The 21,459-nt window shown below is 33.2% G+C and overlaps 1 protein-coding gene across 3 annotated transcripts in view; it reads left to right on the forward strand.

Moving 5' to 3' along the window:
• The window catches only part of LOC149729852 (uncharacterized), a 97,689-nt gene that overhangs the window by 13,705 nt on the left and 62,525 nt on the right, over nucleotides 1–21,459 (forward strand). For all 3 annotated transcript variants that reach the window (XM_089885873.1, XM_089885874.1, XM_089885876.1), the window contains 35 exons: nucleotides 177–324; nucleotides 716–798; nucleotides 1,550–1,703; nucleotides 2,960–3,084; nucleotides 3,422–3,610; nucleotides 3,873–4,002; nucleotides 4,633–4,756; nucleotides 5,045–5,135; nucleotides 5,584–5,707; nucleotides 6,012–6,208; nucleotides 6,665–6,790; nucleotides 7,302–7,505; nucleotides 7,906–8,077; nucleotides 8,590–8,700; nucleotides 8,950–9,066; nucleotides 9,564–9,755; nucleotides 10,227–10,355; nucleotides 10,743–10,935; nucleotides 11,117–11,247; nucleotides 11,622–11,846; nucleotides 12,131–12,272; nucleotides 12,767–12,890; nucleotides 13,706–13,894; nucleotides 14,360–14,482; nucleotides 15,051–15,233; nucleotides 15,533–15,727; nucleotides 15,982–16,090; nucleotides 16,229–16,423; nucleotides 17,127–17,275; nucleotides 17,940–18,017; nucleotides 18,648–18,813; nucleotides 19,281–19,394; nucleotides 19,915–20,106; nucleotides 20,519–20,659; nucleotides 21,337–21,403. In XM_089885873.1, the coding sequence (XP_089741999.1) occupies nucleotides 177–324; nucleotides 716–798; nucleotides 1,550–1,703; nucleotides 2,960–3,084; nucleotides 3,422–3,610; nucleotides 3,873–4,002; nucleotides 4,633–4,756; nucleotides 5,045–5,135; nucleotides 5,584–5,707; nucleotides 6,012–6,208; nucleotides 6,665–6,790; nucleotides 7,302–7,505; nucleotides 7,906–8,077; nucleotides 8,590–8,700; nucleotides 8,950–9,066; nucleotides 9,564–9,755; nucleotides 10,227–10,355; nucleotides 10,743–10,935; nucleotides 11,117–11,247; nucleotides 11,622–11,846; nucleotides 12,131–12,272; nucleotides 12,767–12,890; nucleotides 13,706–13,894; nucleotides 14,360–14,482; nucleotides 15,051–15,233; nucleotides 15,533–15,727; nucleotides 15,982–16,090; nucleotides 16,229–16,423; nucleotides 17,127–17,275; nucleotides 17,940–18,017; nucleotides 18,648–18,813; nucleotides 19,281–19,394; nucleotides 19,915–20,106; nucleotides 20,519–20,659; nucleotides 21,337–21,403 (5,132 nt within the window). The remainder of the gene's footprint in view (nucleotides 1–176; nucleotides 325–715; nucleotides 799–1,549; nucleotides 1,704–2,959; nucleotides 3,085–3,421; nucleotides 3,611–3,872; nucleotides 4,003–4,632; nucleotides 4,757–5,044; nucleotides 5,136–5,583; nucleotides 5,708–6,011; nucleotides 6,209–6,664; nucleotides 6,791–7,301; nucleotides 7,506–7,905; nucleotides 8,078–8,589; nucleotides 8,701–8,949; nucleotides 9,067–9,563; nucleotides 9,756–10,226; nucleotides 10,356–10,742; nucleotides 10,936–11,116; nucleotides 11,248–11,621; nucleotides 11,847–12,130; nucleotides 12,273–12,766; nucleotides 12,891–13,705; nucleotides 13,895–14,359; nucleotides 14,483–15,050; nucleotides 15,234–15,532; nucleotides 15,728–15,981; nucleotides 16,091–16,228; nucleotides 16,424–17,126; nucleotides 17,276–17,939; nucleotides 18,018–18,647; nucleotides 18,814–19,280; nucleotides 19,395–19,914; nucleotides 20,107–20,518; nucleotides 20,660–21,336; nucleotides 21,404–21,459) is intronic.

A 21,459-nucleotide genomic window follows, 5' to 3' on the forward strand; every position in this document is an offset into this window, starting at 1 on the left:
TAACATAACGCCACGGTATTTTGCATAAAAAAGATATCATAATTCTAAACACATTTTTTCTAAATTTAAAACTAAAATTTTTCAAAAAAAAATTAAAATATTTTTTTTAATTTTTAAAATTAAACACTTTAAAATGAGTTAAAATAAAAAAAGTAAACCCATTCTTTGTAACACAGCCAGGATCCTACTTATTTAACTCCACTTCATGTGAGCAATGCCCCAAAGGGTTTTCATGTTCTGGTAGTACAGCAGGCCCCCAACAGTGCGTGAATAGCACATACCAAGACAGTGAAGGGCAATCTACATGCATTCCATGCCCAGCAGGTAAAAAAAATGTAAATTTAAAAAAATCCTGTTTTTATATAAAAAAAAACGGTAATAATGTTTTTTTATGATGGTGTTTTTTTCGTAAAATTATATTTTCAAGTTAAATAGTATGTTTTTATCTATGTTTGTATTTTTTTATATATATTTTGTGTGTAATGAACTAGCTGTAATGGTATATATGTTTATTGCTGTAATATGCCATAACTGGCTCCTTTTAAAAAAATTACAATATTTTTTTGAAATGCCTTATATAATAGAGTGTTTTTGTAATATCATTAAAACTATATATACAAAATTAATTATTATCTTAAACAAAAAAACAAAGACCCCACAAACCCTAAATTAAATTAGCATTTACATTATTCAAAAAATTGTTTAATATTTTTAGGGCAAAGTTGTCTTGATCCTGCTGCTACCCCTGTTAATTGTATTGCTGGTCAATTCAGTGCACAAGGTTCTATAATATGCACAGTAAGTTTCTTTGCTGTGTCGGTTCCTTTTATAATTGTTGTCAGAGTTTTAACCATATTTTTTAACACTATATTAGGTAAAAGCTAAATTATTTTTTCTTGCAATTTTTATGTATTGTACAGCGCCGTGGCGTAGTGGTTAGCGCGCCTGCCTGTAACCATTAGGTAATGGGTTCGCTCATCGCTGCTACCATTGTGGGCGTATGTGTCCTTGGGCAAGACACTTAACGACAATTGCTCCAACCCAGTGGTCACTAATGGGTTGTCCAAATTATCATCCATACATAAAAAAAATGAAAAACTTCCCAAAAAAATAATCACCCACAAAGTAACATACATGGTAACTCGTAAGCTGGCACGAGGTGTTAAACTCGTGTGATAACGACTGTCGTTTTCCGGCCACGCGAGGATAAAGTAAGTTACATTCATTCATTCATTCAAGTTTGGTATAAAAAATATAGATATCGAAATTTTTTTTGCATATATATCTTTTCCTATCATTAAACTCTTACCTAAACTTTTAAGTACTGTACAACTCACCATTTCGAAAACATTACCTATCTAATTTTATGTTTTAGAATTCTCTTCTATATTTTTGACCCGATGACATTAATTTTGGTAGTTTCGAATTTACACCAAAATTGTCCAATTATTAAAATTTTATTAGCAAATTTCATTTATCCATAACATTTATTGTTCTTATTGTTTTTTTTTATATAATAATTATTGTTACAATTTATTGTTATTATCAGCCTTGTAAAAGTGGTCACTACAGCTCATCTAATGCAAGTTATTGCAACCCGTGTCCTGCTGGTTCATCATGTCCTGGAGGTACTCCAGCTGTTGATTGTCCTTCTGGAACATTCTCTTTAGAAGCAGATGGCTCGTGCACAAGTTGTAAAAACGGTAAGTGGTATGTGACAGAAAAAAATGAATAAATAAATGTAACTTTCTTTATCCTAGCGTGACCGGAAAACGACAGTCGTTATAACTTGGGTGATCTGTTTCATACACCTTTTGCCTGCTTATGTGTTACTATGTATGTACCTTTGTGGATGAATGAATGTAACTTGCTTTATCCTGGCGTGGAGGTAAAGCGACAGTCGTTATAACAGGGGTGTTCTGTTTCATACACCTCATGCCAGCTTACAAGTTACCATGTATGTTAGCTTACGAGTTACCATGTGTGTTAACATAATTTGAATTATTTCTTTTTGAAAGAGGATAGTGAAGATCATGTTATATAAAAAAACAAGAAAGGAGAATGAACAGCAAAACAACAGTTGTTAAAAAAGGTTATAGATAAAAACCGCACAATAACACAGGTTTTGTTAAAAACTGCACAATAACACAGTTTCTGTAAAAAATGCGCAATAACACAGATTTTGTTAAAAGCGCGTAATAATACAGTTTCTGTAAAAAAATGCGCAATAATACAGATTTTGTTAAATATGCACAATAACAGTTTTTTGTTGAAAACCGCCTAATCACACAGTTTAAACTGACATTAAAATGTTTGCATACTTGAATAAAGTTTGCCCATTTACACAGTTCAAGTCCAAGTTAAACATTGTCCCATATAATCAATCACTTGTAAGCTGTGTAATAATGTTGACTTAACAAACATAACTTGATTTATCACTGCATGTATGAGGGTACTTAACTAAAGCTTGTTTATTTAAGACAGCAGACACCTGCGCAAGTAGGAATTATGTTATAATATAGTGTTATCAAATTTGTTAGTTTAATATATTTAGTAAAATGTGAAAAAAATAGTTAGCGCTTCTGCCTCTAACCCAGAGGTAATGGGTTCAAGGCTCTTCGCTGCTACCATTGTGGGCGTAGAAGTTGTGGTGCAAGACAGTTAACAGCACTTGAAAAGTGGTAACTCGTAAGCACACGAGGATAAAAAATGGTGCAAAAATATGCGTCTGAGTGCGATGTGGTGTCGCGGCACCGGCCACATAAAGGACTTAAATGGCCTTTTCGAATGTTGGGGTAGAGGGCCAAATCTGGCCTTAATCTCAGGTCCTAGACAAGGACCTCATCCATAAAGAATAAAAAAATTACACATACGTTTGTTAAAAAAACTTTTAAAAGACCAATTCTGATACCTTAAAACAGCAATCTACCTCCTAATTTAAAACACACTGTCTTCATAGGCACCACAACCGATGGAAACCCAGGACAATCATACTGTCAAGATTGCCCTGCAGGAAACGAATGCCTAGACCCAACGGCAGGACCTAACCCATGCTCAATTGGCACGTACAGTCACAAAGGAGACGTGAGTATTTAAATTAAAATACGTGCGCCATAGCACAGTTGGTTAGCGTGCCTGCCTCTAACCCAGAGGTATTGGGTTCAAGGCTCGTCGCTGCTTCCATTGCGGGCGTATATGTCTTTGGGCAAGACACTTAATGGCAATCGCTCCAACCCCAGTGGTCACTAATGGGTTGAGAAATTCCCCCCAAAATATTCACCCACAAAGTAACATACTTGGTAAGTCGTAAGCTGGCACGAGGTGTATGAACACCTTATATTTTTTTTTAAAAAGACGCAATTATAAAAAAAATTGTTAAAAAAATATTGTTTCTAATTTTTTTTTTCATATTTTCTAACAGGGTGAATGCTTTACTTGCCCACCCGGAACATACTGTGCAGATCCTGCGGCTGAACCTGTAGTTTGTCCTACGGGTACTTATTCTCTTGGTGGTAGTGGTTCATCATGCATTGACTGCCCAGCTGGTCAATCTTGTATAGAAGTTGATAAAACGCCCGTTAACTGTGTGACTGGTGAATACTCTCTTCTGGTAAGTGATATGGTTTATTTATATTATTGACTGTTTATTATTGTGTTTTAATTTTGTTAACATTTTATTTATTAGTTCCTTAAAAATATTTAGTTCTTTTATTTCTTAAATCATATATATATACTTTATTTTTTGTAAAACTTTGTTTAGAATTTGTCCTTTCCCCCCCAAAAAAACGAATAATTAAGTATATTTACTTTTTGCGTTTCTTTTTTTAGTCAATGTTTTTGAAATTTTAAACATCTGTTCTTTTATATCCTAGCGTGATGGAAATTGTAAGCCTTGCCCTGCTGGCCAATCATGTGCTACTACAGCTTCTACACCAGTTACTTGCACTGGTACTGGTGTGTTCAGTTTGGAAGGAAATGATACATGTTATGCATGCCCATCTGGTAAATTGAGTGTAAAACATTTTCTAAGTTTGTATACATAATTTAATATAAAAAACGTTGTAATTAAAATTATATATTTTAATTTGGGAATGTTTAATCCTAGTTTACATTGAAACCATTTTTTTCATAGTAGTAAAATTTTTGTTTGTTATAGTTTACAATTAGAAATATTGTTAATTTAGCGCTTTGGTTCATCACTGTAACTATTATGTAGTATAAAGTTTACATCTTAAAAACAAACTTCAGACTAGTTTAACAGCATCATGGAATATATTACTATAAAAAAGATCTGAAATCTCATATAGTGGGGTGGGGGAAGATGGGACACCTTTAGCACAAAATATATAAATATCCTGATCGTGTTTTAAACAATTAGCAACGGTTTATGAAAGTCGCGAAGACAAGGTTTTATAATTCTTTGAATGTTCTTTGTTTACTAGCAAAATGTACGAGAAAATAGAATAAAAAGGTGTCCCATTTTCCCCCTTCCTACTATATATCCACTTATATATGGGTTCAAGGATCTGGTAACTCGTAAGCTGGCACGAGTTGTATGAAACAGAACACCCGTGTTATAACGACTGTCGTTGCCCAGCTACACAACACAAGCAAGTTACATTCATCATACAGGCTACATCTGTACTGACCCTGCAGCAGCTCCACTTAAATGTGCAATTGGTTCAACTACTGAAGGAAAAACAGGCCAAACAACTTGTACACCATGCCCAGCTGGTTCAACATGCCTTGACCCAACGTAAGAAAATATCTATTTTTATTTCATATTTTATAAAAATTTTATGAAAAATTGTCTTAATTTTATGTTTTTAATAATTTTTTTCATGAAAAGCGGAATTTTTTTGTATTATTTTTATAATTAATAAAGTGCATTTTTCAATTTAAAATTTCAAGATAGTTTAAAAAAGTAATAAACATGAAAAACTGCAAAATTTTTTTGCTATAATTTTTTTTGTAATTTATAAAAGGCAATTTTTTTTATTCGAAAATTTCTGAAAAAAAAGTTTAAAAACCCATAAACTCACAGAACTAGTCCATCGGTATGTCCTACTGGTTCCTACATACCAGCTGGTAGTATTAACTGTGAACCATGCCCTGCAGGTGCTAGTTGTGAAGGGGTAAGTAGGAATAACTTTTGCTTGTTTATGTAAATCAACATTCACTGTTGATAGATGCCTATGAAATTGTTTTCCTTTTGTGAGTACTGAATGTAACTTAATTTATCCTCGCATGGCCGGAAAAGACAGTCGTTATAACAGCGGTGATCTGTTTCATACACCTCGTGCCAGCTTACGAGTTACCATATATGTTACTTTGTGGGTGATTATTTTTTGGGGGGATTTTTTTTCATTTTTTTAAGTATGGCTGATAATTTGGACAACTCATTAGTGACCACTTGGTTGGAGCAATTACCGTTAAGTGTCTTGGCCAAAACACATACGCCAACAATGGTAGCAGGGACGAGCCTTGAACCCATTACCTAAGACATAGTTTAAAAACCTATCAAAAATTTTTCCCAAACGCTTATTAAAATTAAGTTTGTATATTAACATACACACATTACAGGGTACTGTGGTACCTTGTACACCAGGTACATATGCAATCTTAGGTGATGGGGTGTGTAGTGCATGTCCTGCTGGGAATGCATGTCCTTATACAAACCAAGGCCCAATTATCAACTGTGAAGCAGGTAGTGTGTTACATAGAGTATATTTACTATTTTTTTTAAGTTTTCTTACTTTTTATATATGTATGTTACTGTTCTGCAAATTTTAACAAATAAAACCACTCTATTTTTTTAAGATAATTTTGACATTACTTTAAAAAAATAAAATTTAAAAAAATGTATATGTAATTATATATTTTTTATTAATTTTTTTTTTATAATTTTATATTTTACTAAAAAAACAAAAAAGTTTAAAACTAATTTTTGCTTAATTTTTTTTTATAATTTTTTTTACAAAAGAAAAGTTTACAAATTATTTATCACTCAGGGTCCTTCTCCTTTGAAAACCAGACGTCATGCACTCCGTGTCCAGCTGGCTTCTCATGCCCGGACACTACAACTGACACCAAAGTTCCGTGTGCCACTGGTACTTACTCGTTTGGCGGGAGCGCAACTTGCACGAGTTGCACGGCGGGCACGATGTGTCCGAGCACTGATGGAAGTGGAAATGTGCCGTGTATGCCGGTATGTGCTTTTTTGTCATTTTGTTTGTGTTGTAGCTTAACAGTGGGTATAGGAATATATCGTGCCTGTCAACACCCAGTGGGCATAAGGTTTAATTTGTTGCTTTCTGTGAAAAAAAAGTTTATTTTGTTTTTGATGTCAAAATTGTAAGGTATCGCTCGACAGTGAGCATAAGGCATGTTTAAACGCTTGTCTTGGTGGCATAGCTTGACAGCGGGTATGAGGGGTAGGAATGACACCCATTAAACATATGTGGCAACAGCCTGACAGTGGACATAAGGTGTAAATATTGCGTTTTATGTAAACATAAATAATGGGTGTAGATAAAAAAAAAGTTTTATTTTATTCTTAAATACAAAATTGGGTTTGTCTCGGCAGTGAGCATAAAGTATGACTCGGCAGTGAGCATAAGACATGTTCATAACATGATAATATACCCTTAATATAATATTCCAGGGCACATATTCATTGTCGAATGCAACAAAGTGTGAGTCATGCCCAGCAGGCCAGGCATGCCCATATACTAACAGTGATACAATGGTCACATGTGAAAATGGTAGTTTCTCTGGGCCTGACCAAACTGTAAGTTGAAAAAAAAACAATATGTAAATATCTATATTAATGTATCAGTTTGTGTAGATAGGTTAACAGCATTTTTTTGCAATTGTAGTACTATTCACTCAGTGAACAAACCACTAAATTTTTGAACGACCTAAAAATTCTGTTTTTTTCGCGTAAGTTTTTTTTGCGTTTTTTTTAAGTTTTATTATTTAAACAAAAATCCCAAAATAAAAGATTTTTAATTTCAATTTATTTAAAATTAGTTTGGTAGCTGACATGAGGTGTATGAAACAGAACACTTATGTAGTAATGCCTTTTGCTGCCTCTCCATGCGGAGATAAATTAGTTACATTAAATTTATTTTTGTTTCGTTGGCTTTTTATTACCTTCTACATTTTTTTCTTTTTTATTATGTTTCTTAATTTTTATAATTCATACCTCTTCTAAAATTATTGTTTTTGCAAAAAAATGACAGAAAGAGTTTTAAATTTGATTAAATTATGCGAAATGTTTTTCAATACCTTTATTACAGACGTGCACAACCTGCCCAGCTGGTTACGAATGCCTGACTTTCAATACAGCTGATGGTGGGGCAACTGCATGTGCATCAGGATCATACAGCACCACTGGTGTGGCTACATGTACAGATTGCCTGCCTGGTTACGCTTGTCCAACCATATTCGTTCCCATAATTATAACATGCCCTGCTGGTACCTACTCTCTAGCTAAGCAAATGGTAAGTTAAAAAATATATAGTAGGGTGGGGGAAGATGGGACACCTTTGGCACATAATATCCGAAATTCCTAAAAGTGTATTAAACAATTAACAACGAATTATGGGAGCTGGGGAATACGGTTTTAAAATTCTTTGAATGTTCTTTGCGCTGGTATAATGTGTCGAAATTTATCAGAGATGTCCAAACTAGCCTAAAAATTGTGTCAAAATGTATAAACTCATAAAAAACGAAAAATACGGCACACTTTATAATGTAACTTACTTTATCCTCGCGTGGCCTAAAAAATCAGTCATTAAACACAGGTGTTCTGTTTCATACACCTCGTGCCAGCTTACAAGTTACCATGTATGTTACTAATTAGGCCTTAAGTTATAATGAAACCTTATTTCACACATCCAGGCATGCACACCGTGTCCAGCTGGTGAATATTGTTCAACAACAGTCGTAACATCGGGAACCCCATGTGACCCTGGTTCCTACAGTTTAGGACGACAGACGGAATGCACTCCGTGTCCTTCTGGGTTTGATTGCATTACAAACCCAGCTGTTTACCCAACACCTTGTACAGCAGGTAAAATTTGCGAAACAGTATGTTTTTTTTATACTTACTTAGGTTTATTTTGCTTTAAAATGTTTCAATTTTTCAACATTATTATTTAATCCATTTTCGCCATTATTTTTTTATTTATTTTTGAACATTATTATTTAACTTTTTTTGAACATTATTATTTTATCCTTTTTCGCCAATATTTTTTTATTTCATTTTGAACATTATAGTTTTTTTAAACAAAACTAATTTATCTATAATTTTTTTATAGCAAGTTTAAATTTTTTTTTTAACCGTTTTTTTGCTACCAGGAAAATTTAAATAATTTATTTCCGGCTTATTTGGTATTAGACGTAGTATATTTCCAACAAGACTTGTCTTGCCAAATGGCCGATAAATTGTCTGAAATACACTACGTTTTTATACCAGATTAGCCAGTAAAAAATATCTATGTTTACTTTCAATGTTATTTCGTGCCATGAAAAGAATTTTTTTTAAAGTATTTTTTTTTTTTTATTTATTTTTTTTTTTTTCAGGTACATATTCCACAGCAGCTAGTACAACAGTGTGTGTAACATGTGATGCTGGTTATTTATGTGGTGAAGCAAGTACTTCACCTACCCCTGTTAGTGGATTATGCCCAATAGGTAAGATTAGTTTTTCTGTGTTTTGAAACCAGTGTTCCATAATTTTGTCTCTGTAAAATTGCATTTAAATTTAAAAAAGAAACTAATTTTTTGTTGAATGTTTTTTTGGTTATTTTGTTTCTACATTCATCTATTTTAGAACATTACATTTACGAAAACAAAATTATTTTATCTTTTTTTTTTTTTTTTTTCGCCCTTTTTAAAACAAAATAACTTTTCAAATTTAATTTATTCAAATCTGATTTTGAGGTTACTACTGTACTGCCGGTGCCACTACTGCTACTGAATGTGCTGCTGGTACTTATGGGTCAAGAGAAGGTTTAACCTCAGCAACAGGCACTGATGGGTGCACAGACTGTCCTGCAGGTAATCCGTTACATATTTTTACTTTTTGAAATGATTAGGTTTTATGTAGTATAGACATCGGTATTATAATGAATGAATGTTGTTTTCCTGCCAATCAAGGATAACGCAAGTTAGATTAATAATATGTAAAAAAATATGCATATTTACCATTTAACAAGAAGTTTTTAACTGTTCAGTATAAAAACTTTACACTCACAGTGTTAGACCAACATTTTCAAAACTATAGAATGAATGTAATATTTTCTAATGAATGAATGTAACTTATTTACCCTTGCATGGTGGGCAAGGACAGTCGTTATAACATGAGTGTTCTTTTCTTTATACCTCCTGCCCCCTTACGAGTTACCATGTATGTAACTTTCCAGGGCATTATTTTTTAGATTTTTTTGTTTTTATGTATGGCTGAAAGAAAAAAAAAAAAAATACAATCCACTAGTGACCACTGGGCTAGAGCAATTCCCATTAAGTTTCTAAAATATTGTACATGCAATTTTCAGGTTACTTCTGCCTTGCTGCAACAGAAGGCGTTCCTGGCGTCAACAACCTCTGTCCACGAGGTGCTTACTGCGTAGCTGGAACACAGACTGCTAATGAAAATAGATGCCCAGCAGGCACCTATGGGCCCTATCCTGGCCAGGAAGATGTAAATGGCTGTAAGGAGTGCCCAGAAGGCCGGTCGTGCCCAACTGGTAAGTATCAATGTTTCAAGTTAATGCCTAGATACTAGATCCTTGCTTTAAAGTTTATTGTGTTAATTTATCCGAATGCAGTGTAGGCTACAGTTGAAAGTTTTAGTAACTTGTAAGCACATGAGGATAAAAAATGATGCGACTATAACCCAGAGGTGATGGGTTCAAGACTTGTGGCTGCTACCATTGTAAGCGTATGTCTCTTTGGGCAAGACATTTAATGGCAATTGCTCCAACCCAATGGTCAATGGGTGGTCTAAATTGTCAGCCATACGTAAAAAAATTCCTTCCAAAGTTACATTTATGGTAACTCGCAAGCTGGCACGAGGTGTATGACCACCCGTGTTATAACGACTCTCGTTTTGTTGTGACAAAAGTGAAACTCATTTGATAAAATGCTACACTTGGAATAATTGGGGAAAATGCCATAGGAAAATTGTTACTTAATATACTTTAACTTATAAATAACAGGATGCTCTGAACCTGGTGTCCCATGTCCACGCGGCCATTACTGTGGTCCAGGTACAGGTGTTATAGGAGATCCATCTCCCCCTACACCATGTGTTGCTGGTACATACACTGCAGAAGAAGGGGCACGAAGTAAGTTTGCACGCATTTTATATTAAACTAAAAATTATTCTACAAAAATTTAATTTTATTGGCTTCTAAAATGCAAAAAAAAATATGTTTTTGGTGAGTTGTTGGTACTATTAAAAACATACATGAGGAAAAATTAAAAATGTTCAAAAATTAATTTAATGAATATGTTAGAACAGATTTTTGTGTTAACGCCTATCCTTTTTGTTCAATTTTGGTAAATATGTGTTTTGTTTTCAGCTTTTAAAGTTGTTTTAAGTTTACAGAAATGAATTTTACATTAAATTACAGAAAAATGACTTTTACACTGAAAATTTTCTAATTACTTTTACAATTTTTAAATAACTTTATTTTACTTAATAAACTTATAATGGTACATTTATATATTAGCTGCAGATGCGTGCGTTGCATGTCCTGCTGGTTATTACTGCACACAAGGAACTGCCAACCCTACAGCGTGCGCACCAGGCACATTTCAACCTAATGTTGGCCAGTCAGACCCGAACAGCTGCATACAGTGCACGGCAGGCACAGCGTGCACACAATCCGCACTAAAGGGGCCAGACAAGTCCTGTGACCCAGGGTATGCCAAAATTCAGTGTTATACACTTTATCTTTTCCCTTTTCTTTTTTTCTCCTTTTTCTTTTTATAATTCTCTCATTTTTTAGGAACTTCTAAAATTGCAGTGTTGATTTTTTTCAGTTTTCTCTTTTCAAATTCTCTTTTTTCATTTTTTTCCTTTTTTAATTCTCTCATTTTCCAGGCACTTTTGCCCAGAGGGGACATCACTTTCCAACACCAACCCGTGCCCAAACGGAACTTTTACAGATTTTTACAACCTTACTTCAGCTGACCAGTGTGAAACTTGCCCTGTTAGATTTTCCTGCCCTGCTGGTGAGTCCTTACCCAAATTATTACAAAACCTACATAAAATGTGAATACACCTGGTAAATACTTTATTCCATGTATAATTTCACTTTATTAAAATATCTAATATTTTAAAATGATATTTTAAGTTATGATTTTTTTAATTTGAGCAAAAAAATATTTTATTTAAATTTTTTTAATATATACTGTCCTTTTTTATTAACTAAAAATTTACAACAAAAGATTACTTAAATTCAAAAAAATAGTTTTAATTTTATTTTTTTAATATATATTGTCCTTTTTAATTAACCCAAAAATCCACAACAAAAAATCACTTACATTCTGAATGCTATTACATTTTTCCCAGTTTTTCAAAATCCCAAATTATTTTTCCCCCCTAGGTACTGGAGGCACCAACCAGGCCCCCTTAAAATGCGCCCCAGGATATTACTGCCCCAACGGGACCCAGTACCCCACCCAATTCCCCTGCCCCGCTGGGTCATACTCCAACAAAACTAACCTAGCATGGCTGGATGAATGCTGGATTTGTCCCAAGGGTTCATGGTGTGTGAATGGTAGCACGCAACCTCAAGGGCCTTGCCCTGCAGGATACTACTGCCCTGCAGGTAATTTGACATCTAAAATAATTAATGTAAAAAATTGAGTGTACATTTGTAGGTCATTTTGTAAAAGCTGGCTTAAAGTGTGCAAAATAAATATATTTTATCTACACTTATTATGCTACGCACGTATTCAAGCGTTATGTTCATTTATTTGAAATCTAATTTTACATAAATTTAAAAAAATACATAAAACATCTTTTTGTATGGTTTACCCTGAATAAAAAAGATGAATAAAAATTAAACAATTTTTTTTTTCGTTTCTAATTCACCCCCTTCATTCCCCCCAGGCACACAGTACGCCACGCAGTACCCGTGCTCCTCTGGTTCATTCTCCAACCAGACAGGTATCGTAAGATGGGAAGATTGCGATGATTGCTTGCAAGGTTCATTTTGTGCAGAAGGTTCAAGTACGCCCATGTTGTGCCCTCCGTAAGTTAATATGATCTGTAGTGAAAGTTTTCATTAATTTTGTTTTGAAATTGAAAAGTAATAGAATTTTTTGTAAGGTAATGCAATCTGTAACAGAATTTTCTGTGACAAACAATGTTTTATGTTTACATTACAAATTTTTTTTTTTTTTTTTTTTAAAGTAATTTTCCATAAATAATACCTTTCGCTTTATTCGTTGTAATGGAATTTTTTGGTTAAAGTGTTTTGATTTTAATAATTATGAAACTTTTGTGTTTACATAGAAATAAAATTTTTAAGCCACGTAATTGTTTAATTCAAATTATTCTGTGTTTTTTCTTTATTTAAATGAAAAAAGCGATTTTCCATGGAAAATCATTTTAAATTCTAAATTTTTGGTTTTCTTAATAAAACACCTTAATTTTGAAATTTCGTAAAAATACATTACTTTTCTTTATATAGCATATTACCAAACAATTTTAAAAGCTATATATAATTTAAAATATAATCCACAGTGGGACATACAATAACGTATCTGGATCTGATGGTCCTGAAGACTGTGCATCATGTGTGGCTGGTTTCTACTGCCCTGATAATGGAACTGCTGACCCTGTTAGCTGTGGGAAAGGCCAATACTCTGTAAGTACCAATTTAGACCTATTTAATTTGCAATATATTCGTTAATTACTCTAAAATAATGGTCTTAATGAATTTGTTACCAAGCCACATAGATAAAAGAGGATACGGTTTTATAATTCTTTGAATGTTCTTTGTTTACTACCAAATGGGCGCAAAAAAGAGTGAATGAATGTATGTAACTTACTTTATCCTCGCGTATTTAATTTGCAATATATTCGTTTATTACTGTACAATAATGGTCTGTAATGAATTTATTACAGTTTAGGAAACCATATTAAAGGAGTAAATTAATAAATGAATATACCTTACTTTATCATCGCGTGGCTGGAAAACGACAGTCGTTATAACACCGGTGTTCTGTTTCATACACCTCGTGCCAGCTTACGAGTTACCAATTACTCCAACCCAGTGGTCACTAATGGGTTGTCAAAATTATCAGCCAAATCTTAAACATAATACTAATCACTCTTAAAGTTATGACAACTCTTGGACTAGGAGGTGTATGAAACAGAACACCTATGTTATAACAACTGTAGTGCCACACCACACAGTGAAAAATTAGTTAAATTCATTCATCCTATTTAAATATGTAGAATGGTTGGGGGGGGGGGACGGGACACATTTAGCTCATACTATCCAAATATCCTGATAGTGTTTTAAACAAATAACAACGGTCTATGAAAGATGTGAGGATACGGTTTTATAATTTATTGAATTTTCTGTGTTTACTACCAAACAGGACAAGAAAACAGACAGAAAAGGTGTCCCATATCCCCCAAACTACTATATTTTCCTAAACTCAATCCTATATTTAGGACTACGGAGCCTCAAAATGTGAAATTTGTCCAGCTGGTAGATATTGCGATGAAGACAGTCTGCCTGCTTATTCTTTACCAAATAAAGTATGTCCATCTGGCATGCATTGTCCTGAAGGCAGCACCCAAGCACCAAACTTATACAATAACTCATGCCCTGCTGGCTTCTACTGTCTGTTGGGTAGTACGGTACGTGTTTTTTTAAAAAAAACGTTTTTTTTGCATAAATTTTTTGTATCACAATTTTGTGTTTTTGTATAAAACTGTATTTTTGCATAACATTTTTTTTGCACAATTTTTGTTTTCGTATGCTAACTGTTTTTATTATCTTGTGTTTAATAAAAAAAGGGTCTTTTTTCGAATCTTTAGTTTTAAATCAAAATCAAAACGTATCAAACCGATTTTTGAAGGGTATTTGATTAAAACCTACTTATTTTTTTTCTAAATATGCGTGTAACACCAAAATTTTAAATCTCAATTTAAATTTCACCCTACACATTTTAAACTATCGTGACAAATTATTGTTTTACTAAATATTTTCAACCACAAAACTACTATAAAAATATTTTAATAATTTATTATTATTTTTAAATTTTTAAAAAATTTATGTAAAATTTTTTTTCTTTTAAAATTTAAAATCGATATATTTTTTAGAATGCATACCCTGTACCATGTCCAGTGGGAACCTACAGTGACCAGACAGGTCTTAAAACAGAATCTGATTGTGTGCAGTGTACTGAAGGATATTATTGCGACGTTACCAATTTAACAGCCCCGGTAAATTGATTTTAAATATATATATATATATATATTTGTTTTACGTGTAGTAGGATTGGGTAAGATGGGACACCTTAAGCACATAATATCCAAATACCCTGATCAGGTTTTAAACCACTAACAACTGTTTATGGGAGTCGTGAGGATGTGCTTTTATAATTCTTTACATGTTCTTTGTTTACTACCAAATGTGCAAGAAAACAGAATGAAAAGGTGTCCCATCTTCCCCCACCCCACTATATAGTAATATAGGGTAAGATGGATAGCCTTAGCACATGATATCCAATATTTCCTAATTGTGTTTTAAGAAGTACGAGCGCTCTTTGACAGTTGTGAGGATATGGTTATATAATTCTGTAACTGTTTTTCAATATGAGATGATAAAAGAGACTGAAAATATTAACCAATTCACCCCAACTTAATGTAGTTTTTCCAAGATTTTTTTCTGTTTTTTACATTTTTAAATATTTAGTAATAATTTTTAAATATTTGTAAAATTAGCAATTTTTCAACTTTTTAAAATATTTTTACTATTTTTTTAAAATTATCATTTTTTTTATTTTTTCAGGCGGGCCCTTGCCCCAGCGGTTACTACTGTACAGCAGGCACTGGTGCATCAAACACCCACCCCTGTGACCCTGGTACTTTCCTCAATGGTACATCAGCTATTTCATCGATAAGTTGTACTGAGTGTTTATCTGGGTATTATTGTCCGAACCCTGGAACCGCTGAACCACTACCTTGCCCAGTGGTAAGATTTTTACATTTTGTAAATTTTAGCAAAGTTGTAAAAAAAATGTTTAAGTTAAATATGAAAAATAAGTTGTTTACTATTATTTTGAATAAAAAGGCATAATTTAAATATTTGTTTTTATAAGTAAAAAGCAAAATTTACTAATGTTTTCTCATGTAATAAAATTGGCTCACTTTTTTGATTTTTCTGTAATTTTCCATTCTATGGGTAAATTCTCTGTAATTTTCCATTCCCAGGGTAATTTTCCTTTATATTTCTATTCTTGGGGTAAATTTTCTGTAATTTTCCGTTCCCAGGGCTTCTACTGCACTCCAGGCCGTGTTGACGCAGAACCATGCCCAGCAGGGACATACAGCAATCGTACGAACGTCAAAAGTGATCTTGAATGCACCTTATGCCTTGGTGGTTACTACTGTATGGGTGTTGGCAACTCAGAAGTTACAGGCCCTTGTGATGCTGGTTATTACTGCATAGAAGGAGCAACTAATCCAGTATGTACTCAATTCTCTCTTTTGTTTTTGCCTTTTTCTTTTTTCCCTTTGTACTGAATTATATATTACAAATTTTTAAATCGAGGCCCCGTCGCATGAGGACAGATAAGTTACATTCATTTATTTAATTTATGCAGCTTTTTTCTTTTTTTTACAATATCTTATTTAATCTTTTTCACATATTTTTCGCATTATTTTAATCTCTTTTTTGGCATTATTTTTTTCTCATTTTTCACGTTCTCTTTTACATTTAGACCCCCACAGATGGATCAACAGGTGGCAACTGCACAGCAGGGGGTTACTGCCCTTCCGGGGTCAAATGGCCCCAACCATGCGAACCAGGAACATACTCAGAATCAGAGGGTGCGAAAAGTTTTTTCTCTAATTTAATTTTTTTCTCATTTTTTTATGGTATTTCCGTCAGAATTGCCTTAACCAAAAAAATTTTTGAAAAAAAAAAAGTAAATTTTTACTAAAAAATTTATATAATTTTTTTTCTAGGAGCTAAAAGTCAAAGCAACTGTGTGGCGTGCCCTGCTGGTAAATTCTGTTCCGGCACAAACTCTATTGGAGTGACAGGAGACTGCTCCCCTGGTTATTACTGTCCCGGTGGTGCAAGCACACCAACACAGATGGTTGCACAGCCTGGTTATTATGCACCAGCAGGGGCTAAAGACCAAACAAGATGCAACTGCAGTGAGTAGATTGTATTTGTGTTATATACATTTGTATGCAATTGCAGTGAGTAGAATAGATTTGTGTTATATGACTGTATACCTTATGTCCGCTGTCAAGTTACAGTATATTTACTTTTTAACCAAAAATTCATACAAATTCTTTACCAATATTTCATATTTACCTAATTTTCTGCTATCCATGTTCTAAAACAGTAAAAGGACTTTAGTATTAGACATTTAATCGGGTTTAAGCCCTTTTTGATCACAAGGCACATGCAATCCTATACAGAGCATAAAAGTTATTCTATTATAAATTTACGTACAGTCCTATACACATGAGGAAGTTCACTCATTACTAGTATAAACTCATTAAAACTGGTTTCAAAAGAATTTTCTACAAATTACATACAATCCTATACACAATGTAAAAAGTTTCTACTTAAAACAGATTCAAACCATTTTTTTCCGCCAGGGACCCACAGTTTTGTATACAGTCTAATTTTTTTTATCTAATGCTAGTTTTTAAACCAGATTTTTTAAAAGGGCACATACAGTCTCTAATCCCTTGAAAAATTTCTTCTAATACCAGTTTCAACCCCTTGAAACTGGTTTTAACCAGTTTTTTCCACCAGGCACATACAGTCCTTAGCCCACTGAAAAATTTCTTCTAATACCAGTTTCAACCCCTTCAAACCAGTTTCAACCAGTTTTTTTTCCACCAGGCACATACAGTCCAGGCAACCACTCCGCTTCATGTGACACCTGCCCCCCTGGTCAGTTTTGTAACGAGACTGGCATGTCATTCACACACCCATGCCCCCCTGGTAGTTACTGCCCTGCTGGCTCTACTAACCCAACGCCTTGTCTTGAGGTAAGAATTTAAAAATCAATGTTTTTTATGATTATTGAAATGAATAAATGTAACTTTTTGACCCTCGAGGGGCAATGACAGTCGTTATAACACGGGTGTTCTGTTTTATACACCTCGTACTAGCTTACCACGTATATAACTTTGTGGGTTATTGTTTTAGGGGTATTTTTGTTTTCATGTATGGCTGACAACTTGAACAACCCATTAGTGATCACTGGGTTAGGGTTTTGCGCTAAGTGTTCTGCCCAAGGACACATACGCCCACAATGGTAGCAGCGAAGAGCCTTGAACCCATTACCTCTGGGTTAGAGGCTTTGTGCCACAGCGCCAGACTTTGGAAATAAAACCACTAAGGTTCAAGTGCTATAAAATGTGTCTTGCGCAACAACGCACAAACGCACTCACAATGGTGGCAGCATGCCACCTTTTAAATACTTTGTATTTAAATAATATAATGCTTAAACAATAATGCCCTACAAATATAACAGTAATTAGAATAAATAATAAATGTAACTTACTTTATCCTCGTGTGGCCGGAAAACGACAGTCGTTATAACAGGGGTGTTCATACACCTCGTGCCAGCTTAAGAGTTACCAAGTTAATTAGCCTACTTTTTTATTGCACAATATGAAGTACATAGGTTAAAAATGTTGACTTATCCAGGGTACATACAACAGCGTACCAGGAGCTACTGATGATACTTTCTGTAATCCATGTGAAGAGGGATATTATTGTAGTCAGGTACGCAATATTTATTTGTATTTTTCATGAAAACTTATTCCTCAAAAAATAGTTAAAAAAGTGGGTTTACAGGAAGATATATATTATTTATTCGCATTTTTACATTTTTTCCGTGAAAAAATGCATTTAAACACAAGTATGTTTTAGTGTAAAAAATATTTAATCGTTTATAAAAAACTGTAACACCTACTGTATTAATTAGTTTGTTTTTACAGAAACATGTTAAAAAATCTCATTAAAAATAAAAAATAAAAATCCAACTGTAAAAAAATTAACTTTTTGATTAAAAATAAATCTTGTGTAGTAGAAACATTTTAAACATGCTGTTTAAAAAACAAAAAATTGATTAGCTAATTGTAAAATACAGCTTACTAATTCATTTATTGAATATTGTTTTTGTAAAAAACAATATGTATAAAAAGCAAAAAAGTTAGTAACTAACTGTAAAAAACAGTTTACTATTTTATTTAAAACAAGTGGTAAAATCTGTTAAAAAGACTACAATTTAATAGTTAATTTAAAAAAATATCGTCTTTTTGCAAAAAAAAAATGGTGTTAAAAAATTCAAGTAATTAATTTTTTTCTTTTTTTTTTTTAAATTCAAAGGATTAAAACAAGGTTATTTTTTAGGTTGGTTTAGCTGCCAGTGAGGCAAAGTGCTTAGCAGGGTACTGGTGTGGACAAGGTTCCATTACAGGCACTCCTAATGGTACGTTACCAACTGGAGGTCCATGTCCTGCTGGTTCTTATTGTGAAATGGGGGAAGCAAGCCCTCTTGGAAAACTGTGTGATCCAGGTGAGTTTGCTGTTGTGAAATTCGTTTGCTGAAAAAACAAATATAGTAGTGTGGGGGAAGATGTGACACCTTTAGCACATAATATCAAAATATCCTGATCGTGTTTTAAACAAATAACAACGGTCTATGGGAGGCGCTAAGATACCGTTTTATAATTCTTTAAATGTTCTTTGTTTACTACCAAATGGGAAGAGAAAGTAGAAAAAAAAGGTGTCCCATCTTTCCCCACCCTAGTATATTTGTTTGCTGAAGTATGTATACAGTTTTGAGTTTTAAATTGCCGAAAACCTTTTAAAACAGGAACGGTACTTTATTTTTTAGTTGCTTATCTTCTGAAATTATTTTTTATTAAGACTAAAATGTCATCTAAATACTTAAAATCATTATGTACACATTTTTTTTTAAATTTACAAATAAAATTTATTTCAAGTTTTTAAAGCATATTTACAAGCTACTTAATTGCACAGGCACATACAACAACGTCACGCATGGCAACTCATCAAGTTTCTGCTTACCATGCATAGCAGGCAGGACGTGTCCTTTACCAGGAATGTCTGAACCATCTGGATACTGTGAACCAGGTATAACAACAACTGTTTTAATTTTTTTAGTCTGTTTTACTTTTTTGGTAGTTTTACTTGCTGACGATAGCTTTTCGAAGTTTTTTTTGTGCTATTCTGTTTTTTTTTGTAACTACTATAATTTTGTATTTTATATAAGTGGTTGTTTGTTTAATCTATATTTTCAGTTACATTTTTTGTGTATAACTCTGTTTCTTTTATTCATTTGTATGTGTCTGTTTGTGTTTTTTTTTATTTCTTATTATTTATATTTCCTTTTGTATAGTTTTTCGAGGATATGTGACTTTTTTGACTTTCCTATTTTTTTTTTACTTTCTAACTGTATCTGTTTTTAAATAAAAAAAACGTTTTTATCTGCCCTAAAATATACTCAAACACAAATTTTCTTATCTGACTAAAAATATACTTAAGCAAAAATTTTCTTATCTAAATAAAATCTACTCAAACACATTTTTTACCTAACAAAAATATACTCAAACACAAATTGTCTTATTTTGACTAAAATATACCCATACAAAAGGCTACTACTGCAAAGAAGGAGCCACTGCCCCCTTTCCCACTGACCTACCATCGAGCTGGGGGTTTGAATGTGAAGCAGGCTACTACTGTCCAGAAGGCAGTGGTTACCCTAAACCATGCCCCCCAGGAAACTATACAGAAACTAAACTACAATCATCATGTGCTGAGTGCCCTGCAGGGTACCAGTGTATAGGTAGGGGCTTGTATTTAATTAATACTATTTTGATTGCTGTTGGTTTTTTTAGGGCTAGTTTTTGTTTGTTTTTTTATTACTGTTTGTTAATTTTTATTTCTGGTGTTTCTGTAGAAGGGGTTTCAATTTAATTTTTTTTATTTTTTACTAAAATATAAATATTGCATTTGCATTTTTTAAATCTTTTAGCAGAATCACCAAAAAAATGATGAAAAGTAGCTTAATGCTCTATTTTTTCAAAATATTTAATTTTTTTTTTAATTTGTCAGAAAAATATTTTTTTTTAGACTTTTGTAAATTTTGCACTTTTTCACTCAAAACTGCAAAAATATGCTAAGGAATTGTGTAAATAGCATGAGACTTAACACTAATAGTTAATCTAAATCACTGTAAAATAATTCCATTTCTACAGGAATTGCAAACAAGACGTTATGCCCTGTTGGAATGTATTGTCCCCCTGGTACAGGACTTGATCCAGGCAGGTGTCCAACGGGAACATATTACGACGTAGAAGGGGCAGAATCTATTAGTGATTGTAAAGAATGCAGTGCAGGTAGTTATCTTATTAATCAGCCAAACCAAATGTAAAATAAAAAATAATTAAAAAAATTTTTTTTTATGTTTTCGAAAAAATATAAAAATTATACCCTCGCATCAGATATCTATTTTTTCCAAAATTACGTAAACGAATTTTATAAAACATTAAAAAAATAAATTCAATTTTTTTCTAAAAAAAATAAAAAACTATACAGATTAACAGGAATTTCTTTGTAGCTGTGATTCTTTAAAGTCCAAAGTGTCATTCATTCATTAAAAACGACAACGTTACATAGGTGGAAACTTGTAAAACCCTATGGCGTCCGACTTTACCTGGTTTTATGATATATGTCCGACGCTGTGGCGTAGTGGTTAGTGCGCCTGCCTGTAACCATTAGGTAATGGGTTCAAGGCCTGTCGCCGCTACCATTGTGGGCGTATGTGTCCTTGGGCAAGACACTTAACGACAATTGCTCCAACCCAGTGGTCACTAATGGGTTGTCCAAATTATCAGCCATACAAAAAATAAATAAAAAAATCCCAAAAAAATAATCACCCACAAAGTAACATACAAGGTAACTCGTAAGCTGGCACGAGGTGTTAAACCCCTGTTATAACGACTGTCGTTTTCCGGCCACCCGAGGATAAAGTAAGTTACATTCATTCATTAATTCATGAGACATTTGTATACAGGTTTTTATTGTGACACTCTTGGTCTTACATCACCAACCAAGCAATGTGATGCATCCTACTACTGCAGGTAACATAGACCTATAGGAAACAGTTAAACTTAGTTATTTTTCCACTTTTATATTT

This window comes from Ciona robusta, chromosome 10 (genome assembly GCF_009617815.1).
Source record: "Ciona robusta chromosome 10, ASM961781v2".
Taxonomy (NCBI): domain Eukaryota; kingdom Metazoa; phylum Chordata; class Ascidiacea; order Phlebobranchia; family Cionidae; genus Ciona; species Ciona robusta.